At 47.1% G+C, this 19,552-nt stretch overlaps 2 protein-coding genes across 2 annotated transcripts in view; one reads left to right on the forward strand and one right to left on the reverse strand.

Annotated features, from left to right (window-relative positions):
• Nucleotides 1-6,439, forward strand: part of ADAP1 (ArfGAP with dual PH domains 1) — a 57,043-nt gene extending 50,604 nt beyond the window's left edge. Inside the window, exons 7-11 of the mRNA XM_032197306.1 lie at nt 2,464-2,547; nt 3,023-3,085; nt 3,484-3,555; nt 3,859-4,087; nt 4,448-6,439. Coding sequence (XP_032053197.1) covers nt 2,464-2,547; nt 3,023-3,085; nt 3,484-3,555; nt 3,859-4,087; nt 4,448-4,476 — 477 coding nt within the window. The 3' untranslated portion in view covers nt 4,477-6,439. The remainder of the gene's footprint in view (nt 1-2,463; nt 2,548-3,022; nt 3,086-3,483; nt 3,556-3,858; nt 4,088-4,447) is intronic.
• Nucleotides 6,440-7,892: 1,453 nt separating this feature from the next.
• Nucleotides 7,893-19,135, reverse strand: GET4 (guided entry of tail-anchored proteins factor 4). Its single transcript, XM_032197307.1, has 9 exons — nt 18,964-19,135; nt 15,938-16,016; nt 15,430-15,511; nt 14,319-14,468; nt 12,515-12,653; nt 10,513-10,653; nt 10,354-10,429; nt 9,868-9,940; nt 7,893-9,236 (listed from the first exon to the last, which is right to left on the reverse strand). The coding sequence occupies exons 1-9, from the start codon at nt 19,116-19,118 to the stop codon at nt 9,148-9,150; spliced, it is 984 nt and encodes a 327-aa protein (XP_032053198.1). The 5' UTR covers nt 19,119-19,135; the 3' UTR covers nt 7,893-9,147.
• Nucleotides 19,136-19,552: the final 417 nt, after the last annotated feature.

Consider the following 19,552-nt stretch of genomic DNA (forward strand, 5'->3'; position numbering starts at 1 on the left):
CCGCACTGAGCTCCTGGCTGGGGCTGAAGCTCCCTCTGCAGGACTTCTGGAAGCCAACACAGGTGCAGTTCAAAGCTGCCGTGTGCTGCTGCCATCCCTGACGTTATCGTCATCCTTAGCATCCTTAGATGTGGGCTGGATCTCCAGGAAAGGCCACCCTTCAGGGTAAAAACCATTATCTTTGAATCTTTTCTGGACAAATTAGCTGAGTGCTCTTCCCCAATGCCAAAGAGCCGCACCAGGAGCCTTCAGGACGGGCAGAGGTGGCATGGGGGATCACTCAGCAACAGCAGGAGTTTGTTGCTTGAGCTCCAGGGATTGATGAGCAGGAGGAATGATGAGAAGAATTTGTATTTTTATCCAGTCTGAGATCGCATTGCCAGTGCAGGTAGCTCAGGTTCAGGACAGAGGCTAGAGGCACTATCAGGCATGTGAAGTTGGGTCTGCAGTGGCACTGCCAGCAAATCAGGAAGAAGCTGAGAGCCTGCAAGAGCCATCTGCAAAGGTACTGCCAGGAGTTCGTTTTCTCTGCTTGCTCAGAGACATAAATCAGTTAAAGGAATCTCTGCTAATGAGCTCATGAGACAACACTTTCCTGTCCAAAACCACCAAGCAGTTTAAAGTTGTTCTTGCAGATCAGATATATCCTCACCAAATCTGTGGTGGTGTTCATGATTATAAATGCATAAAACCTTTAGCAAGGGAGCCTCCTGGCTTTGCAGACAGGTACAGTTCTGTGTAAAGAAAGGTGCTGAGGCGATGGGTGATTCATTCTCTAAGAAACAATCGATTGTCTGCTGTCCATGAGAGTTTCGTCCTCTGCTTTTCTGCAGGGAGAAGCCCTGCCTCACATCCCAGTCAAGGAGGTGACCCTCAGGCAGGACATCCAGTAACCTTCCAGCTGGTGACTGTATGAAATATCACCATGTTAACGTTACAGCTTATTTTTCGTTACCTCTAACCTGTTATGGTCATCATTAGCTTGAGGAGCCAGTTCCTCCTGCTGATCCTCTTTGTGCTGCTATCTGGGGTCTGCTTAGCTGCTTAAGGTAGAAAAGCAAGTGATAAGTAAGTGGAACCTCAGACAAGCAGGTCAGAGTTTTCCAAAACGTTGTTTGCTTATGTCCTGTTATGTTTTTTCCCCTTTCAAGTTGAAATAGATAACAAGCCAAAGCAGAACATCAGAACTTTTAGAGGATGTCTATTTGCTACATTAGATCATTTTTAAGATACCTCAAGTTCCCTAAAACTGAGATCTCCAAAATTACAAAGAAGGGCCTTTTTTTTTCCCTCGATCATTTTTAAGTATGTAAAAATTTAAATCTTACTGAAGGCAGACTTCTACTTGGTTACGGTATTTCCTACACTACAGCAACCTCACCTGGAAGGTCGGTTATCTTAGGATCACATCTGGCTCACAGAACACTTCACACGTGTTAATAACAACCCATGCATCCATCTCCTGCATAACCACAGCTATTTTGGAGGGGAAATGAATGGAAGGAGGTTTTTTCCCTGGAAAGGAAGAAGTGCCACAGCATCTGGGAATCGGGCTGAGACTTCAGCATCATTGTGCTTTTCCACAGAGGACTCAAGGATATGGCTGGTGGTCTGCAGTACAAGGATAGAGATATTTGGTGACTCTTTTAGCAAAATACAGAACTGTATTGCTATGGCCTCCGAATCTGGGGAGGATTCAGGCATTGAAAGTTTCCTCACACGCTCCTCATTCAGAAGGATGGGACTGGTGATGGGGAACAGGCTGTGGTGGTGTCAGGCTGGCTTTGGACCTGCAAGCAAAAGGGGTGCAATGGGGGTAAAAAAAAAAAAAAAAAAAAAAAAACACGTTCCCAGGATCAGGCTTGCTGCTGGGCTCAGCATATCCGTGGTGGGCTTCACCAACTCTTTGTGCACCAGGAGGAGGGGTTGGGGCCATAGAGCACCCCCTGCATGTCCTGCTGCTCCTCGTCCTGGAGCTCCCCGCTGCTTTGGGCTCCACTAATCCTAAGCGATGGCTCCTGAGTCACCTGAAATATCATTTCAAGCCACCAGCTGGGTTTTCCTCTGCTGACCTTCCCCCTCCCACAAGCGCTACTTAAGCAGACGGGGAGCTGGGATGAGAAGTGCTACCAGTTTTCTGAGCCCTGCAAGCATCGTTTACAGAAAAATGATGCTTGGGCAGTGGCTATGGCACGTGAAGGGTCAATACCCATTGTTGGAGTTTGTTTGTTCAGAGGTGATGGCTCGTAATCCTCATCCTCTGTACAACCTGGGCACCTCACCGTGCTCTCCATGGGGCAGAGGGTTTTTTTTTTTTTTTTTTTTTTTTTTTTTGAGGGCTGCCACTAAACTGCACTCTTGTCACTTGGGACAAAGTGCTGGGAGAGCTGAAATGCAGCAGGATCATATCATTTTGTTATGTGCAGACTATGACTCGCTGTTCTTTTTCTTTCTTGTTATTAGGAAATTGTGGATTGGTTCAATGCCATCCGGGCAGCACGTTTTCATTACTTACAAGTGGCGTTCCCTGGAGCCAGCGACGCTGATGTGAGTTTTCCTGCATGTTTTTTTTTTCCTACTCATTTTTATCATCTTGTTAAAAAAGAGGAAAGCTTGGGAGTAGTGCTCTATCCTTCAGTGTGTGCTGTGCAATTACCATTATTTTGGTGTAAGGGGCTTCGGACCATTTTCAGACAAAAAGTTCTACAGGGAAAATCATAAAAACCAAAAGGAGAGAGCCTTACTGGTCTGCTGTGGTACAGGTGGCTGGCTCATCTGCATAGAATCGACAACAAAACCCAACAAATAAACCCATCTCCTTCTTCAGAAGCTTTAATAAAGTTACTGCTTTGTCCAGTGGTCAGTGAGAAGGTTTGGGTGCCCATGAGATCGTGACAAAGCACTTGGGTGGGCTCAGCTGGGGCTTTCCCCTGTCCAGGGACCCTCACAGCTGCCCAGTTCCCCCCTGCCCCCTCCAGCTGATGCCACGCTCTTTTTTTCTCTCCTGTTTGGGTTGTTCCAGCTGGTGCCAAAGCTTTCTAGAAACTACCTGAAAGAAGGATACATGGAGAAAACGGGGCCAAAGGTAGGGTATAAATGTTTCTGCAATACCCCCAACACCAAGGCTTTCTCTGTACTGGGTGGAGAAAGGTCTGCTGGTGGAACAGAGTCACCCTCACTGGAGAGGTGAAGCCGTAACGCTGTAATCACATTAATGAGCATTTCACCCCTGAGCTTTGGGTTTGGAAGCAAAGGTTAAAAAATCCAAAAGTATCACAGACCAGCCGACCCCATTTCTCTGATTGCTGGCCATTTCTACAAGCCCACCAGGTGCAGCTGGTCCCAGAAACTGCCTTTCCCAAATTGCCCTGGCCTGCCTGGGTCCTCCAAGCTGCCCAAAACAACTCCAAAGCCCTGGGTGGTGCCCAGTGAGAAAGGTGCTGCTTATTTTGGTGTGTAATCCGGCACTTCTTGACTCTCCAGCAAACAGAAGGATTCAAGAAGCGGTGGTTCACCATGGATGACCGAAGGCTGATGTATTTCAAAGATCCTCTGGTAAGACAAAGGAGCCTGGGCTGTCTGCAGGGCATCATCTGCAGTAAAGCCCAGGCTGACCCTCAACAGAATGCTTGAGCAACCCTCACCAAGTGCAGATTTTTCTGCATCTGGATTATGCATTCCTTGGGGGGATTGGGCTGATGGCGACATGTCCTGAGTCCTGGGTGCTGCTGGTGGGGTCTCCATGGGACCACTGGTGTTTTTGGTGCTTGGCTGCTGCACTTTGCACTTCTGGCCACATGCATAGCAAGCCCATGAGATGGCTCTTCTGTATCCTGCCTCACTGCTCCCGTCTTCTAGGATGCCTTTGCAAGAGGGGAGGTGTTCATTGGGAGCAAGGAAAACAGCTACAAAGTCCTGGAAGGGCTCCCGCCATCCACGCAGGGAAATCACTGGCAGCACGGCATCACCATCGTCACCCCGGACAGGAAATTCCTCTTTGCCTGTGAGACAGAGGACGACCAGCTGGAGTGGATCACCACCTTCCAGAAGGTTATAAGCAGGCCCATGCTGCCTCAGGAATACGCAGGTGTGTGCTCACGAGGTCTGGAGAACAGCCTCCTCCCATTTATTTCTCACTTGTTAGAGGAAGGGATGGATGGAGAAGGGTCAGGGATGTGATGCCTGTGGCTGCTCCCTTGCATGCGGTGTGAGCAGCCTCTGTGAGGCTCACCTCTGGAGGAGGAGGGTGGTGTCCTGCTGCTTCCCTCCTCCTCACCCTGTGGTGATGTCCGCAGTACTGTAAGCACAATCGGTCACCCAGTTATGAGGATAATCAGACCCAAAGAGCATCAGCAGCACGAGGTCTGCCCGCAGAGCTGGGCTTGTTGTGCTCCTGATGCTCCTGGCTTTAACTTTGTTTTCTCTGTTGTTTTTTTGTTTGTTTCAGTGGAAGCCCATTTCAAGCATAAACCTTAGATGGGACTGGCTGGTCAGACCTGAAGAATGAGCTTCTGTTTACAACACAACATGGTTTTATTTGAAATGTTAAAAATAATTATTAATAATAATAACAGTAATAATAATAATAATACTTCCCTTTCCCTTCATCATTCACTTGATCATGTTGGAAGCCAAGAAGGGCAGCAGCGAAATGTGACAGATGCTGATCCAACCTGAAATTTGTTTCCATGGCTCCCCCTTGCACCTCGTGTCCACGTGCAGCTGATTTGGGTGCCTCCTGCAGTAGGTACCTGCCTCGAGGACCGTGCTGGCTGGAAGGGGTGCCCCACCATGGGGTGACGAGGAGTTTTGGTGGCACATCTCATGGGTACGGGGCTTTTTCTGGACAATTTGGTCCGTGGCCAGTGCAAAAACCCAAAATGGTTCCCTGTGGCAAGTGGTGACTGTTTTGGGGGACAAGAGGATGTGCTCCATCCCTCCTGCCCACTCAAACGCCCTCTCTGAGGTGCTGCTGGGTGGTGGGGTTGATGGTAAGCTGCTTTTCTTCCCCTGTGGCTCAGTGCTGCTTCAGTTCTGCAGGAGATGCAGCCCCAGGGCCGAGCCACCTGCTCTGGTGGCAGAGCTCAGCCAAGGCCCAGGCTCACCAGAGGGCTTCGGCTGGGTCAGCCTTGGCCCCGCTGCTGCTGGGGGCATCCGCCTGCTCCTCCTGCTGCCCTGGCTCCCAGCCAGCCATTTTCTAGGGGACACCGTGAGTCTCTGAGATGCTGATATCCTAACGGGATGTGAAGCGTGACCCTAATGAAGGAGAGAAAACATTGTCTTTAAATGTAGGAAGCTGCAGCCATTGCCTGGCAGGGGAGTTTGGAGGTGACCAAACCATGTGAGAAGGCAACGACGTGTGTCCTGCTCACCCACATCCTCCGGACCCTTAAAACACGAAGAAGTGCCAGAGCTCAGAGCAGCTTAAATCAACTCCTGGTAGTAAGTTTGTCCCTGTGTTCCTCCCCATGGACAGTACTTCCCATGCAGTGCCCCAGCCGCTTCCACCCTTCCATCCCAGTTTGTGCCAAGGTGAAACTCCTCCTGCTTCCCCAGAAGGGACAGGGGAGCACCGCCCTTCCCAGCTGAGCCCACCCGTCCTCTGGAAGCCACCACCGCTGTCACCGTGGCCACTTCCTCAGTGCCCGTGCGGGCGGAGGCCCCGGCGGGGAGGTAGCGGGGGCCGTGCCTGCTCATGGTCTGGGCTGGAGGCACCGCGGGGACCTTGGGCATGCGCCTCCTGGGCAGCTTGGGTGGAAACGGAGCCCAAGTTTGGCTTGCGTGGTCTCATGGCGTGTAAATGTTGCTAGATGACTGATCCTCCCGCTGCCGTAGAGGTAAACTATAAATAAATCAGGTGTGGGTGGGTGTCACACCTCCTAAGTGGTGGTGATGCTGTCTCTGGGCTAGTTTCCAACAGAGGCTTCTCACCCCCTGGCTGGGCTGTCGCTGTCTTTTTGGGGCCAGGTTGGTTGGGGTTGAGCTTTAGGCTGGGTTGTGCCCAGCCTGGGTGCAGGCGCCTCCCTTCAGCCCTGCTGGCTGCTGACACGGTGCTTCTGCAAACTGGTTGTTGCACTTTTTTTCCCCCAATTCATCCCTTAATTATTTTTTTTTGGTTAATTTTTTCCTGAAGATAAAAAAGCTGCTTGAAGTGACATTTCAGCAATGTTTTGAGCACTGTAACTGCTGCGGGTGGGGGGGCGACGCGTTCGTGGCGATTGGGCTGGGACCTGCACACAACGTGCTGAATTTTTACCTGAAAAAATGTTTTTCTGCATCCATTGAGTAACAGACCGAGACACTGATCTGTCCGACGCGTTCCTTACGTTGGTGTTTGTAACCGAACCCATCTCATGGGCTGTGTACGTTTGTTATGTCACTGGTAAGACAACTGTGGTACTAAATGTCATTCGCACCAATAAATTATGATGTCAGATGGGTGGCAGTGTCGTGCTGGCTCTGCGGGAGAGGTAAGATGGGGGCTTCAAACCAAACCCTGAGCCTCCAACCACGAGGCGAGGTGTGAAAGGTGCTGGTAGAGCGCTGGGCACCCACAGCACCACGTGGCCCACTGGGGCTGCCCGAGGGGGTGGGCTGGGGTGGGCGGATGTGTGAAATAACTGTGTTATATAACACACATCTAACACAGCGTCCGTGTGCATACAGAGCTGTACTGTATAGTGAGCCATGATACATTTTTATTTGATGTATGCATACACACAGAAAATATATTTTACTGAGCCTACCCAGGCACACAGATATAAACCCCATTTCATGTTATAGGATGCTGTGTGCAAAACAGATTTTTTGTGTGTATGTATATATATTATAGTTTGTTAGAACATATGCATGCATGGCTTTATGCATCTATTAAAATATATGTTTATAGAAATCTAATTTAATTTACAAATAGATATATATCTATCTCACACGTGTACATACATACATTGCCTGTTCATCTATAGCTGGTGCTATAGCCTTTTTATAACTAAATTTATTAATTTTTAATGAAAAGCATGCACCTGGGTGTTTGTTTTATAATTATATATAAAATTTATAAAGTTATAAACATGCATTGTTCTATGTAATTGAAACTAAGTATAGTGCATAGAAACGTATGTACACACATGCATAGAAACATATGTACACACACATACATAGCACTCTGTGTGTGTATATGTATATATGGTTTACAAAAAAGTACAGTTATTTATAATTTTTTTTCTCGTAAAAAGTAAGGCACGTTAGTAATAGGGAAAAGCCAGGCCAGGCTGTTTGTTTGTGGTTTTAGGGAGCTAGAAAGATCATGTGTGCGTGACAAATAAGTAAGGGTGTGTGTGTGTAAAATTGACTCATATACTGGGTATTATAATTACTATGACAATTATTTAATGATAAATTACATATGCAGAAGGCTGTCTAAATTGTGTATTATGTACATGTACATATATATATATATATAAAATATATGTATATATAAAAGTCACTTAGAGCCACATATGTGGCCACTGCTGCTGGACACCCATGGACACCTTGAGCCGCACCCAGACACCGGCAATGAAATAACCTGGCTTTGCTGGGCTCTTGCCTGCTCTGTCTGAGAGCATTTATTACATTCCCATAGCAGCAGCCCTAGTGTGGGGCAAGTACTCCCCAGTCAGGGCAGGGGCATCACCACGCTTGGTCCAGGCTTAGGGCAAAAGAGTGACCGTGCAGACACTGCTGAGCAGGAGCAAAGGTTGCAAACCAAAGCAATCTGCGCCTGTCACAGACAGTTCCTGCCAAAATTATGCCTTTACAGGACCCACAGTCAAATGCAGGGCGGGGGAGGAAACAGCAAGGAAAGTAAGATCTCTGCTTGTAAAACCCTCAGAAAGCAGCACTACCGCAGATCCTGGTATAAAGTGTTTATTTGAGACTTCACAATTAACACAAAGTCTGCCTTTCAATGCCTTTTTTTTTTTTCCTTACAGTCAATAAATTTGTATTAATCCCTCCCTCCCCCATGCATGATTGCTGTTTATTAATCTAAGCCTTCTTATTTTCATCATGAAAAAATAAAGCGTTTCCCCACTTCATCCATTCACTGTACCACTGACATCCGCTGTGCTGCATCAAAGAGGAGGAGATGTAGAATTGCTATGCCTACCGTTGGGGTTGAAGTTACTCCATTATTTATTGATTTATTCTTTTTACATGAAGTGTTAAATGAATCAATCACCCAAGAAAAATAAATATATCATAAAGAACCAAAAGTTCTGCAGTATCCCTTTTCTTTACATGTAGCTGCAGGTTAAATGCATACGCTGTTTGTGGCAATTCACTTTTACGTTTGGTGGTGAACTTACACTGAAAAAGAATCTGTTCCAAAGGAGTAGAGCCAGGAGGCAGAGGAGGTATTTTGGATGCCAAATTTTAATACCTAGGCAAGAGATCCATGTGGAAGCCAACTACCTGGTTTCCACTGATCAGCTTTTACTCAAGAGCAATTCAATCTTGTGCTTTTCAGAAAGTATCAGCTAAACCCAGGCGTGGGCTCAGCCAGTGCCAGCTCCTAGGCAGCCTGGAAGGCAGCACGACTGGCGTGTCTGCTACTCGCTGCAGTGGAAGCGAGTTCCTGGGATCATTGTCTCTTGGATGTGCAGCTCGTATCATACTGCTTGGCTCATCGCGCAGTACTTTTGGCACCAGCCTCGCAAGTAAATTATTCAGTAACTCACCCTGCCTCTTGAGATGGTCCTCAGAGGTGGCAGAGGTCAAGGAGGCTTTCCTGTAACAGAGATGGTATTGGGCAGGCCGTGAAGTAGAAGACCCATAGTTTTGCTTTATTGAGTTATTGTGCAAAAGGGAATACTGCATCAGAAACCGTAGAAGACTATAGTTTAATCAAAGTCACCAGCCGCTGTATCGGAAACCTGCTAACAATTGCTCCGATTGGTTCTCTTGGCTACTCTTTGTTGGTTTCTTTTTTTTTTTTTTTTTTACATAAATAATATAGACCGAACATTATAAACATTTCAGCAACCATTTCTAAAAGACCGGAGGAGCCCTTTTAGGCACCAAGAAACAACTGCAGGATTCAATTCCAAAACTGTCTTTGGAGTCATCGAATCATCAGATTTACACGGCACCCAATGACAAAAATATTCAGTCGAGTTCGATAGGACTGCTATCTTCCTGACCATCTTCTGTGTCATCATCTTCTCCAGTTCCCATCAGACTGTTTAAAAGATTTCCTAGAATAGAATACAGGACATTCAACCTTGCCAGTTTTATATTCTCATCTCAAAAACTTCAATTGTAACCCAGTTCCCATTAGTAATTAGTTGATCTGGGAAGCTGTATTTTGATAGTATTCCTTCTTGGAGAGTACACTGGTAAAAAAACACCCAAGGTTGTATGCTTTCTCTGTTCCTTATAATTCCTTGTAGAAAGCCAGTACCAGTGTCAGCATTTCATAAACGAATGCTCTGGGAGCATCTGTTTTACATCAGCACTGATTAGAGCTCTACCAAAACCACAGACTGTACTTTAGGAAAATCAGCTACTGAAGTCTGAGGAAATAAAGCTTGAACACAAATAAGATGTTCCTTTACATTCTGAAGTTATACCAGAGCATCAGACACTAACCGTAAGATCATTTGCAGGCTTCTCCCTGTCTCAAAGAGGAAAAGTCTACCAGCATCACCAAATTAATTTCACATGCAACAATTAATCATGTATTCTATAGTAGTGATTGGTTCTACAGGCTATGAAAAAAACAACTTATCAGAATAGATGATCTGCTTCCAGCACACCTGTTTTATGTAACGTGCAGCTCTGAAAAGCCGGGCTGTCTGTATAAACAGCTGCTGACGTACACCTTACCTAGTAATCCTCCGTAGGACGATGTCTGCTTGGGCGGCACACCGAAGAAAAGCTGTCCTATTCTATCTAGGTACTGAAACAACACAAGGTGGAGAACAAAGTCAGCTACCTCATTTACAGGTGGAAACGCCACAGGCAGCACGCATACCACATGAGCTAGCTCACTGACTTCTATCTACAAGCTATATTCAAAACCCCTACTTCTGAAATAAGGCATCAAGGAAAATTAAAATGCCCTGCATTACACATTCATGGCTTTCCATTTGCACTCCTAAAACACACTTGTCAAATATAAAACAAGCACTGTATGAATTTCTACCAGCATCTCACTGCTTAGAGGAAATGCTTAAAGCCAGTGCCCTTTGGTGGCTGTCTCAGATTACGCAAGCTGTGACCTGCGTGGTTTGCAAAGTCACGGAGCAGGCGACAGTCAGCTGCTCCTTAATGCTGTAGGTTAAATCCTGCTTGTAGTCACTGGTAACTCACCTCATTATACATGGGATCTCTTTTCAGTGACGGTTGATACTGTTCACACAATACTGTAAATACTGTTAGTTTTCCCCTAGAAAGGAAACAACCAAAAATGTGATCTTTGTAACCACTGAAAAGGAAAGTAAGAAGAAAGTGAGAAAAATCAGACTGTACCCATCGACGGCCAGTAACAGGAACCAGATGAAGTTTAGCAGTGGTTGAACAAAGGGAGGACCCTTTTCTATTGAAGGGTGTTTCTGTGTGTATGTTGTAAAAACAACTGATGCGCTGGTCTTATTTTTTAAGCAGAGAAATCTGCAAAAGGAAAACAGAACAGGGAAAGTTAAAAATAAAAGGCAAAGAAATTTCACCTGCAGAAAGAAAAGGAAAGCCAAGCATTCGACAACTTCTACTTTAATTGTGCACTGAAGCCCTCTCAGGCTCACACTGATGGCAACTACTGCAGCTGGTACAAATGCACAACTTTGGCAACTGTTTGGAAATCAACCGAGTAAGGGGAAAATTTCTACTAAATTACACTATGGAGTAAGTGGGTTACAAGGGGAACTGACATTAAATATTAATAGAACGAGTTTAACCAAGATCTAAGCAGATTTTATACAGCACAGGTGTCTCAAAGACAGCATCAATTAAATCAAAACAGAGAAAGACTGGCTAATGCATGATTCTAATTAAACATGACATCACATTTATTGTTCCAGAGTTTATGATGCTGAGGTAAAAACCTAGTTAAAGACCTCCCTCTGGCCCCATCCCCTCCCAAACACATCTCCTTTCATTACCTATCTGTCACTGTCCGATAACTCAGTCATTCCCTTAGTGCCAACTCAAACTAACATGGCATCAGGAATGCTGATGGGTTTAATACACATCTCTAAGTCTCATACTAAAGCTGCACTTTGGCTCCCTCAGCCATTTGTCATGAGTTAGATTGATTTCCCAGACTGATCAGATCTTTCCTCAGGTCCGTTAATTTAACTGGCAATCTCTGCAAGTCCCAGAGGCCTCAGAGACTTTATCTGGGACAAACGTTGTCAGCAAGCACTTGGAAGGCTGCCACGAGCAGTCTCAGTCTTGGTCACAGGCTCCACATCTGTACCCTCGGATGTGCAGGGCATAGGGCTCTTGTGCCTTAGTGCTGAGCAAGGAACTGCAATTATTTGTATTAGACTACAAACTGCTACATAAGAGGATTTAGTATGGTATTTGAGATATAGACCAGTAAAGGATGTAGCAGTGCTTCTGTCTAAACACTGGAAAAATAATCCCTTACCTGTAACCTCTCCCCAGAATTTCTTCCCCCCCAAACAAAGACCCATATAACTGTTTGAGCTCTGCATACAGTGGACCTATATAAAGGATTTTCTGCCACTCAACATCGCTGCAATCTATAGCAACCAGCTATGGAAAGCAGGACAGATCTGCATGACAGCTGAAGGCTGCCAAATGAGACAGACTTGCTCTCACCTCCTCCCTCTCCCCCGACACCTACTCTCTCCTGACTCCCTGCTGCACAGTCCTGTCCCCACCTCCTCCTCAGACTCCTCCGTGAGCTGCTTTCCCTGACTGAAGAAAGCCATCAACTGATTAAACTCGGTAAAATTGGCTTTGTCAGCCTTCATTGTGCATGAGCTCTGCGAAGGCATGTAATAGCTTGCATTCCCACCTCCTACAAAATAAATGCTTAAAGTAAATGAAAGCCACCAGCAACTCTGTTAAACCATCGGTTTATGCTGCTCATAAACCAGGGTTAACCAATGTTAATTATCTCAGGACAACGAGGCCGAGAGCAAGTACTGTGCCAAATGTAAATACAGAGCCTGCTTAGTGCCAGCCTTGGTAAGACCGTCTAGGATAAGTCCTAACTCGGCATAAAGCAGTGTAAACAAGAAGAAAGACTTGTGCTTCCAAGGTCAAACAGATTACACTGAAAGCTTGGACCTTCGTACATTTTACCCCACTCTCACCCCTTCAACACGCCAGTGTTAAGATGCTTTTCTATTGTTACCACACAAAGTGAGTTTTGGAACCTCTGGCCAGTTTCACAGCTGCTTTAGAAAAGATGCGCAGTTATCCTACAGTTCTTGTGATTAATCAGATTGGCCTCAAACACAGCGTCATCTCAGCAAAACAGTTAAAAAATTGTAACACCTACTGTAGGACTGCCTGTGCTACAAACATGTCCACCTCACTGCGATAGCCTCTGGACGAGGAGTATTCTACTAGCATATTTGCACAGCCTTCGCCATCTGTGGAGTGCAAGAAGTGATACCGAGATTCACTATAGTTTTGCTCTACAAAAGGAAAAAGAAAATGGCTTTTAAGAAATCAGTTCATCACAGCTGAACACAAAAACACATTTGTTAAGCTTGCACACGACAGCTAGAAAGAGAGCTACACACAAGGTATGTAAACAAGACAACTAGCAAAGAGACAGCATTTTCCTATGTAAATTACAGACAACTTATAAAGGGGGTAACAAATACGCCATCCTAAATGCATTGGGGTAAGTGCTATTGAAGTATAATTCATGGAATGCCACCACAAAGCATGGCTACCGCTGGGACAAGCAGCTTGAGCTGTGGTCGCAGCCTTTTGTCTAACAGCACGCAGACATTTCATGTGCTGTCAGCAGCACTTAGGAAAGAAATCCAGCAACTCTGTATCACAGCATGTGTACCACGGAGCCCGACTGCACCTTCAGCATCTTTCATTTGAAGTGCACAGAAAGAAGGCATCTCCTATTTTTAGCCTAGCCCACTCTTGCTACCAAAATTAAAACTGCTTCCATGTGCTGAAGAGAACAGCAATTATGCAGAAAAAAAGGTGCAAAAAATGGAAATGGTTTGTTAGAACTTAACTTGAAGCTAAGTATCATGCAAAACCAATGTGATGACAAATCAAAACGGGAAAGCTTCTCTTTTTGGAATGTAAAGCTTTGCTTGAAAGATCTCAGCATTTCTAATGGATCACAAAAACTAGAGACTAAGAAAATGTGCACTTTGATCTTCAAAAGAATGGCAAGCAGACACCTACGAAATGTGGATTTTTTACTTTCAGGATGCAACCGTTTCTTATCCTAATCACATCTCAGCTTTTAACTTTTAACACTGAGGAAAATCTTCCCTTTCTGGCTGGCAGCAGCCATCAGAAACCAACATCAGTCCCACCAGAACAGCTACAGGGTTTCATATGGCACACCAAAAGGCAATAAGCTGGAATGGTGACCATTGGACTATTACACAAAGCCATGATCATCAATTACAGCTACAGGAAAATTTAAAGTAAGTGAACTAAGTTCACTTACTAAGTTCATTAAGTAAGCCTGCACTGGTTTTAGTTCACAGGAAACCAGAGGAGAGCTGGCATTTATAGAACTGTTCTCATTCACCTTTGTATGTATTAAACAAAAGATTTTAAAAACTGACTATCAACTACAATTAAAATAATTATTTAGTGCATGTTAGCTTATTTGACATCCCATTTCACAATCCCAAATAAATCTAATACAACAGCATTCATTCTGAAATGCCTGCTGTTCAACATCTCCAAAGTACCTAACTGCAGATCCAAGGACTGTGTTGTGTGCTGTATTTTTATCTTTCTCGGGTTTATCCAGGATTTCAAAACAAAACAACACAACAGCCTTGCTCCCCAACAATTTTCCTTCTAATGACTCTTAATCAAACTACCTCAGTGTCCAAAGAATCAACCTTCCTCTGGCAGAGAGCTTTACCAGCAGCTGTTTGGGACTTTGCACTAACATAGAGCCACAGGCCTAATTTTTCTGTTAGTAACATTAAACTGAAGTTATTCCAAAAATCAGGTAAGAGCAGAACATTGTCATCTCAGCTTCTGTAGATTATTTCCAAAGTAGGTCTCCTATAATATCATACTTTCAATGTTTTCAAAACAAAACACAGAAAGAAAAAAAAAACCAACAGTTTAATTTTGCTTACCTTTCCAGAGGGTAATTGCTAGTAACTGGTGTAATTTGGGATGGCCGAGTTTTCCTGATCCTCCGCTAGACCACTTCAGTGCTCTGGATACAAAAGCCACTCTTTCAGGAGAGTTTGGATCCATTAAACTAAACAATTTAGCCAAGTTTTCTAGAAGCAATAACATTCAAAAATATTTAGCATTAAGAGAAATAGGATGGATGATCTGCTGCTTCTAGAGCATCCCTAATGTACAACACTTAAGATACAGTGCTGTTTTGTCTGTAAGCTCCCTTCTCAGTCTCTGTGAAACATGTTAAACCTAAAACCACGACACTGAACTTCAGCAAATACATTGCATACATCACGTCAATCCCACATCCACTAGCCAGCAATGATCCCTCCACTGCCAAAGGCTGGGCCTTGCAGAGAGCTGGTGACAGCTCCCCTCCTTCACAGTTTGGTGCAGGGATCCCAGAGTGTTGCACAGTCCCAAAGGGGACGACGGATTTCAGGTTACAGGAGCGCTTGCCATTGATGAGGCAGCTGCGAGGGACAGTCTGTAGGTTGGAAAAGGACCATCAGAAGTCCGAGGTGGGATACAAAAATGTTAGAGTTTGTCTAAGGGAGCAAAGAGCAGCCTCTGTCCCTTCTGTCTCCAGCCGCAGTTGTTAAGAGGAGCAGTTTGCCCATGCAGCAGCAATTGTCTGGCCACGCAGCTTTTAGGGTCTTCCTGAACTCCCTGCTTACCTAATCTCAGAGTCAGAGCAGAAAGATTTCTTTGTGAAGGGCTGATTCACTGCGCACACCACCACACTGCCAGGGTGGGCAAGTACCATCCACCAAAGCCCTGGAGACACGAGTGACTGGGCAGACAAAACATTACCCTTGCATTGCAGAACGGAGGATGCCGTAAGACAGTGATGTTTATTCTAAGCATGTCCCCTTGCTCATGGCATTGTCAGTTACCAGGAACCCATTATCCTCTAATAAAATTTTCCCTCAGTTTATCTCCATGCCCTAGCCATGTGGGACGACAAACAGAAAGGATTGCAGGTTTCAAGACTTAACAGCCCCTGTGAGGTGAAAACATACCTAAACACCACCAAAGCAAGAGCAAAGACCACCTTACCTAAAAGGTCGTCTGTTACTTTTGCATCCGATTTCTCCAAAGACTCCAAAACCAGCATGGACAGATCAGCAGCACTGTTTTGCTACAAAATAGATGCATACCGGTAGTAATGAACATAGCAGTAGAGAAAACATCAAGAAAAGTTTTGTTCCTCCAACAGAATTCTGTCAGAGGCATATTAATGTTGTTATCAGCAGCTACAGCTAAGGCAGATATCAAATTTCAATCCTCCCTTACAAAAGTCTACAGTAACTCAATGGCATCTGAGAGAAGCCTTCAGGAAAGCAAAACAAACACTTGGTTAAGATCATGTTTGGATGCTCACAAACACTTCTACTTTGTGTCCCAGCTTGGAATAATCCTTCTTTGTGGAGAACAGCTCAACAAAGAGACAAAGCAAAAGATCACCAAGCAATTAGCCCAAACATTTGCCACTGAGGATTCAGTGCTCACCCTATAAAATCTTTCAATAACCCCTCCCGACCCCCATGCAAGAGCACTGACATACCTGGTTGTGGCTGAAGAACAGCAGAGCCCCTGAATACATTAACTCTCTCGCTTCTGGGTGTTTTCCTTGTGACATATACCTGAAAACAACACCAAAGTGGTGTATGCTTAAATGAACTGCATTTAAAGGATTAAAGAGCAGTGACATTTAAAACAAAGGCAGCAAGACATTCATTTTTAAATCAGATTAGTTTCAATAATGACGTTCCTGTAGCTGCTGCTGTGATTTGGTTTCTGCCTGTGACTGGATGGAATACGAGCAAATAGCGTAAGGATGAAAACCGAGCTCCCAAACTGATCTGGGCTGAAGCAAGGCACAAATGATTCCAGAAGTTCACCTAAGCAAAAGATGTCAAGGCATTAACCCCAGCTGTTAAGCGCAGCTCAGACTGTCGCACAGCTTTTACTACACGGAAAGCAGGCACAGTGACAGCGTAAGGAATACAAAGTGACTCCAGCCTCCTCCCCGAGCTCTGCTTCCTGCCCTTCTACGCCTCTGACCGCCACTTCTGCTGCTGGCAAGGGGACAGCAGCCACACGCAGGCCCTTTGCTGAACCAAGGAAGCCGGTTCCTCTGGTGGTCTCTAGAAAGAGACGAGTGGCCGGCAAGATTTACCATGCAACATGTGACAGTGTTCTCTTAAATGCAATGCTTTGGGATGCACCTGCTGCAGCTTCTGCCTTCCTCTGCTGGGAGTTAACCAAGAAATGAAGCAGGACAGAATTTGGTCCCAACAGTCACATCAAGAACAGGAACCTGTTAACACGGCACGGTGATTACAGCCTGCTGCACGTCACCACTACAGGCAACTGAAGGTCTTGGACAGTCACATCTCTAGATCAGAAATTTGGCATTTCCTATAAAAGTGGTTGAGGAGTGGCAGCAGACGTAGCTCCCAATTCCCATTTCTCTCAGCTGCCTCTCAAAACGCACATTTCCTGACTAGTCAGTAACAGCGGGCAGTGTGCTCAGGTCAAAGATAAGGCACCGATTCTACCGCACGGCTTCAGCACCTGCAGCTCTTCCTCTGTGCCAACAGCTGGTTGTGCTGGGCCCCTGCTTCCACCCTCCTGCTCCCGAGGGCCAGGGCAGCGCCAGGCAAGGGGGGCACTGCCTGCAGGGAAACGGAGCGCTTGGTAGCTCCCCAGTGTCCTGGTGCTGCACGTGAGGTTCCTGTCACAGGGTGACATTCCTGGGAACAAGTCCTACTGGTAAAATCGGATCTGACAGTGAACGAGGGAGGAGGCAGAGTCCTCCTGCCCCGCTCACCACCTCGCACACCACCCAGGTCTGTCCAAACGGGTGAGCAACGCGGTCAGCACGGATGGCATGGCAGTGGGGCTGTCAGAGTGAGCACCCTCAGCAGTTCAGATTTGTGATCACCACAGCGAGTGCTTCCCACATCAGGCAAGCAGCTCGGCGGCTCCAGCACCTTTACAGCTGGCCTCACATCCACGTTTGCTCCTACATTTTAACTCCAAATCTCACACTGGATTCCACTTCCACAAATTCATTTTCATTAGATTCCCAGAGTAATTTAGGAGCTCCTAATCTGGGACTTATTACAGCCAACACCAAAAGAAACTGTCAACAGTTTTACTATATAAAATACGTTAACTTTTAAAATATATATAATTATTAAAAGTGCTGGGATTTTTGGAAAGAACTTTTACTACAAAGAATTTTTAATAAATATTAATTACGTTGATCTAAATGGCATTTAGAACCAAGCAGTAACACCCTGCCAGCCTCAAACACATTTTGGCTTATGACGTTTGGAACCGAGTCAGGATTTCAAGTTTAACTTGCACTTCATGACAGAGCAGACTGGTATTTTACCGGCTGGTTTTGTTTACGGTGAACAAGCACAGGGTATCCCCAGTCCAATTCCGCAGTTGCAGTCGCCTCACTCTGTGCTAATCTTTCGAGAAAACTTTACATGTAACACGTTTTACAGAGGCCAGACAAGGCTATCTGGACTCTTTCCTGGCCTCAGTGACTTTCCCAACAAGTTCCACAGTCCCATTACATCTTTTTGCCTGGAAGGAAATGCTTTCCTAGCTACGCAAATACCACCTTTCCATTTAACTGGGCACCTTCTTTCTCCTGCATTTAAAATGGAAAAGACTGTAACTTTGATTCCAAATTAATTCAGTGAGGCTTAAGCAAAGCATGTGAGCTAATACACTGAGAACACTGGATGAGAAGTGACCTGCTGAGCCAAGCCATCTCCCCCACTGCAGCCACTGCATCGCATAATCCCTCCTATGAAACAGGCCACGCTTTGTTTCAGATTTATTCTCCAACGCAATTTAAGTCTTAAGACTGTGACGGTGCCCTCGCTGACCCCACCAGAAGGGTGCCGCAGCACACGACTGCCTTCATTTAACGGTGCTGAGTGCGGGCAGCAGGGCAGCCCCCCCATGCTGGCAGCGTAAGCGGCCAACGCAGCAAGGACAGGGCGCCAGGACTCTGGCCCTGCTGATGACACACCGAGGACTCTGTCCCCAGGGGCTGGCTCCTGCTGTGAGGACACCCACGGGCCCGTCCCCGTCTCGCTGTGAGGGGCCGTGACACCGGGGGGCTGCGGGATGAGCGCCCGGGCCTGCTCCCCTCGTCACGGCCGTGAGCACGAGCACCGCGCTGACGGGGAGAGCTGTAACCGGGCTCTGTCGGAGGTGACCGGCGGAGCCCCGCGGCTGTTTTGGGGCACCTCCGGTGGCCGTGGCCGTGCCCGTGGGGCCGGGGCCAGGCCCTCAGCGCCCCCTCAGCGCCCCCCGGCCCGGCGGCGCCGCTGCCCCTGAGCGCGGGCCGGGCCCCCTCAGGCCTCTCAGCCTAACCTGCCACACGGCTGCCCGCCCCGCCCCGCCCCTCCCGCGGACCAATGAGAGGGCGGGAAGCGGAGACAGGCAGCGGCTCCGACCAATGCGGAGGCGGCGTGGGCGCGGCGGGCGGCAGCAGGGTAGGGTGCGTGGGAAGGCTCTGGAAGGCCGGGCGGGGGAGGGGCAGGGCGGGCCGGGCCGTACCTGAAGAAGAGCGTGCGGTACATCTGGTGCGCCTCGTAGTAGTCGCCCTTCTCGACGCTGGCGCGCAGCTTGCCCTCCACGCGCTGCACGCCGCCGCGGTTCCTGCCGCCGCCTTTCGCAGCTTCCTGCTCCGCCGCCATAATCGCCGCCGCCATCGACGCGGAGGAGGCGGGGGGGGTGAAGGGAAGGGAGGGCGCATGCGCACGCACGCCCGGAGCGGCGTCGCGACTCCGCTGCCCGGCTTCCGCCCACTGCGACGGCGGCCGGCGAGGGGCAAAAGGCGCGGCTGCGCGGAGCGGCGCCAGAGGGCGGGGCGGGGAGGGGCTGGCTCTGGGCTCCCGGGGAGGGAAGGGCAGGGGGCATAGGGAAGGTGATTTACTGCGGGACAGGCCTGCTAAAAAGTATTTTCAGTCTTTTTTTTTCAGCTGCCAGAACCTCCCCGCTCCAGTCTTGCCCACCAGGAATGCTGCAGTGATAACTACACCTTCAGCCTAAGGTGCCCGTGCTGCCTGACATCACACAGCCCTCCTACATTAATTGTAATTATAAAACTAAAGCCATCCGGGTATCCCCCTGCCCCGCACAGCGA

Source organism: Aythya fuligula, chromosome 15 (genome assembly GCF_009819795.1).
Source record: "Aythya fuligula isolate bAytFul2 chromosome 15, bAytFul2.pri, whole genome shotgun sequence".
In the NCBI taxonomy this organism is placed as follows: domain Eukaryota; kingdom Metazoa; phylum Chordata; class Aves; order Anseriformes; family Anatidae; genus Aythya; species Aythya fuligula.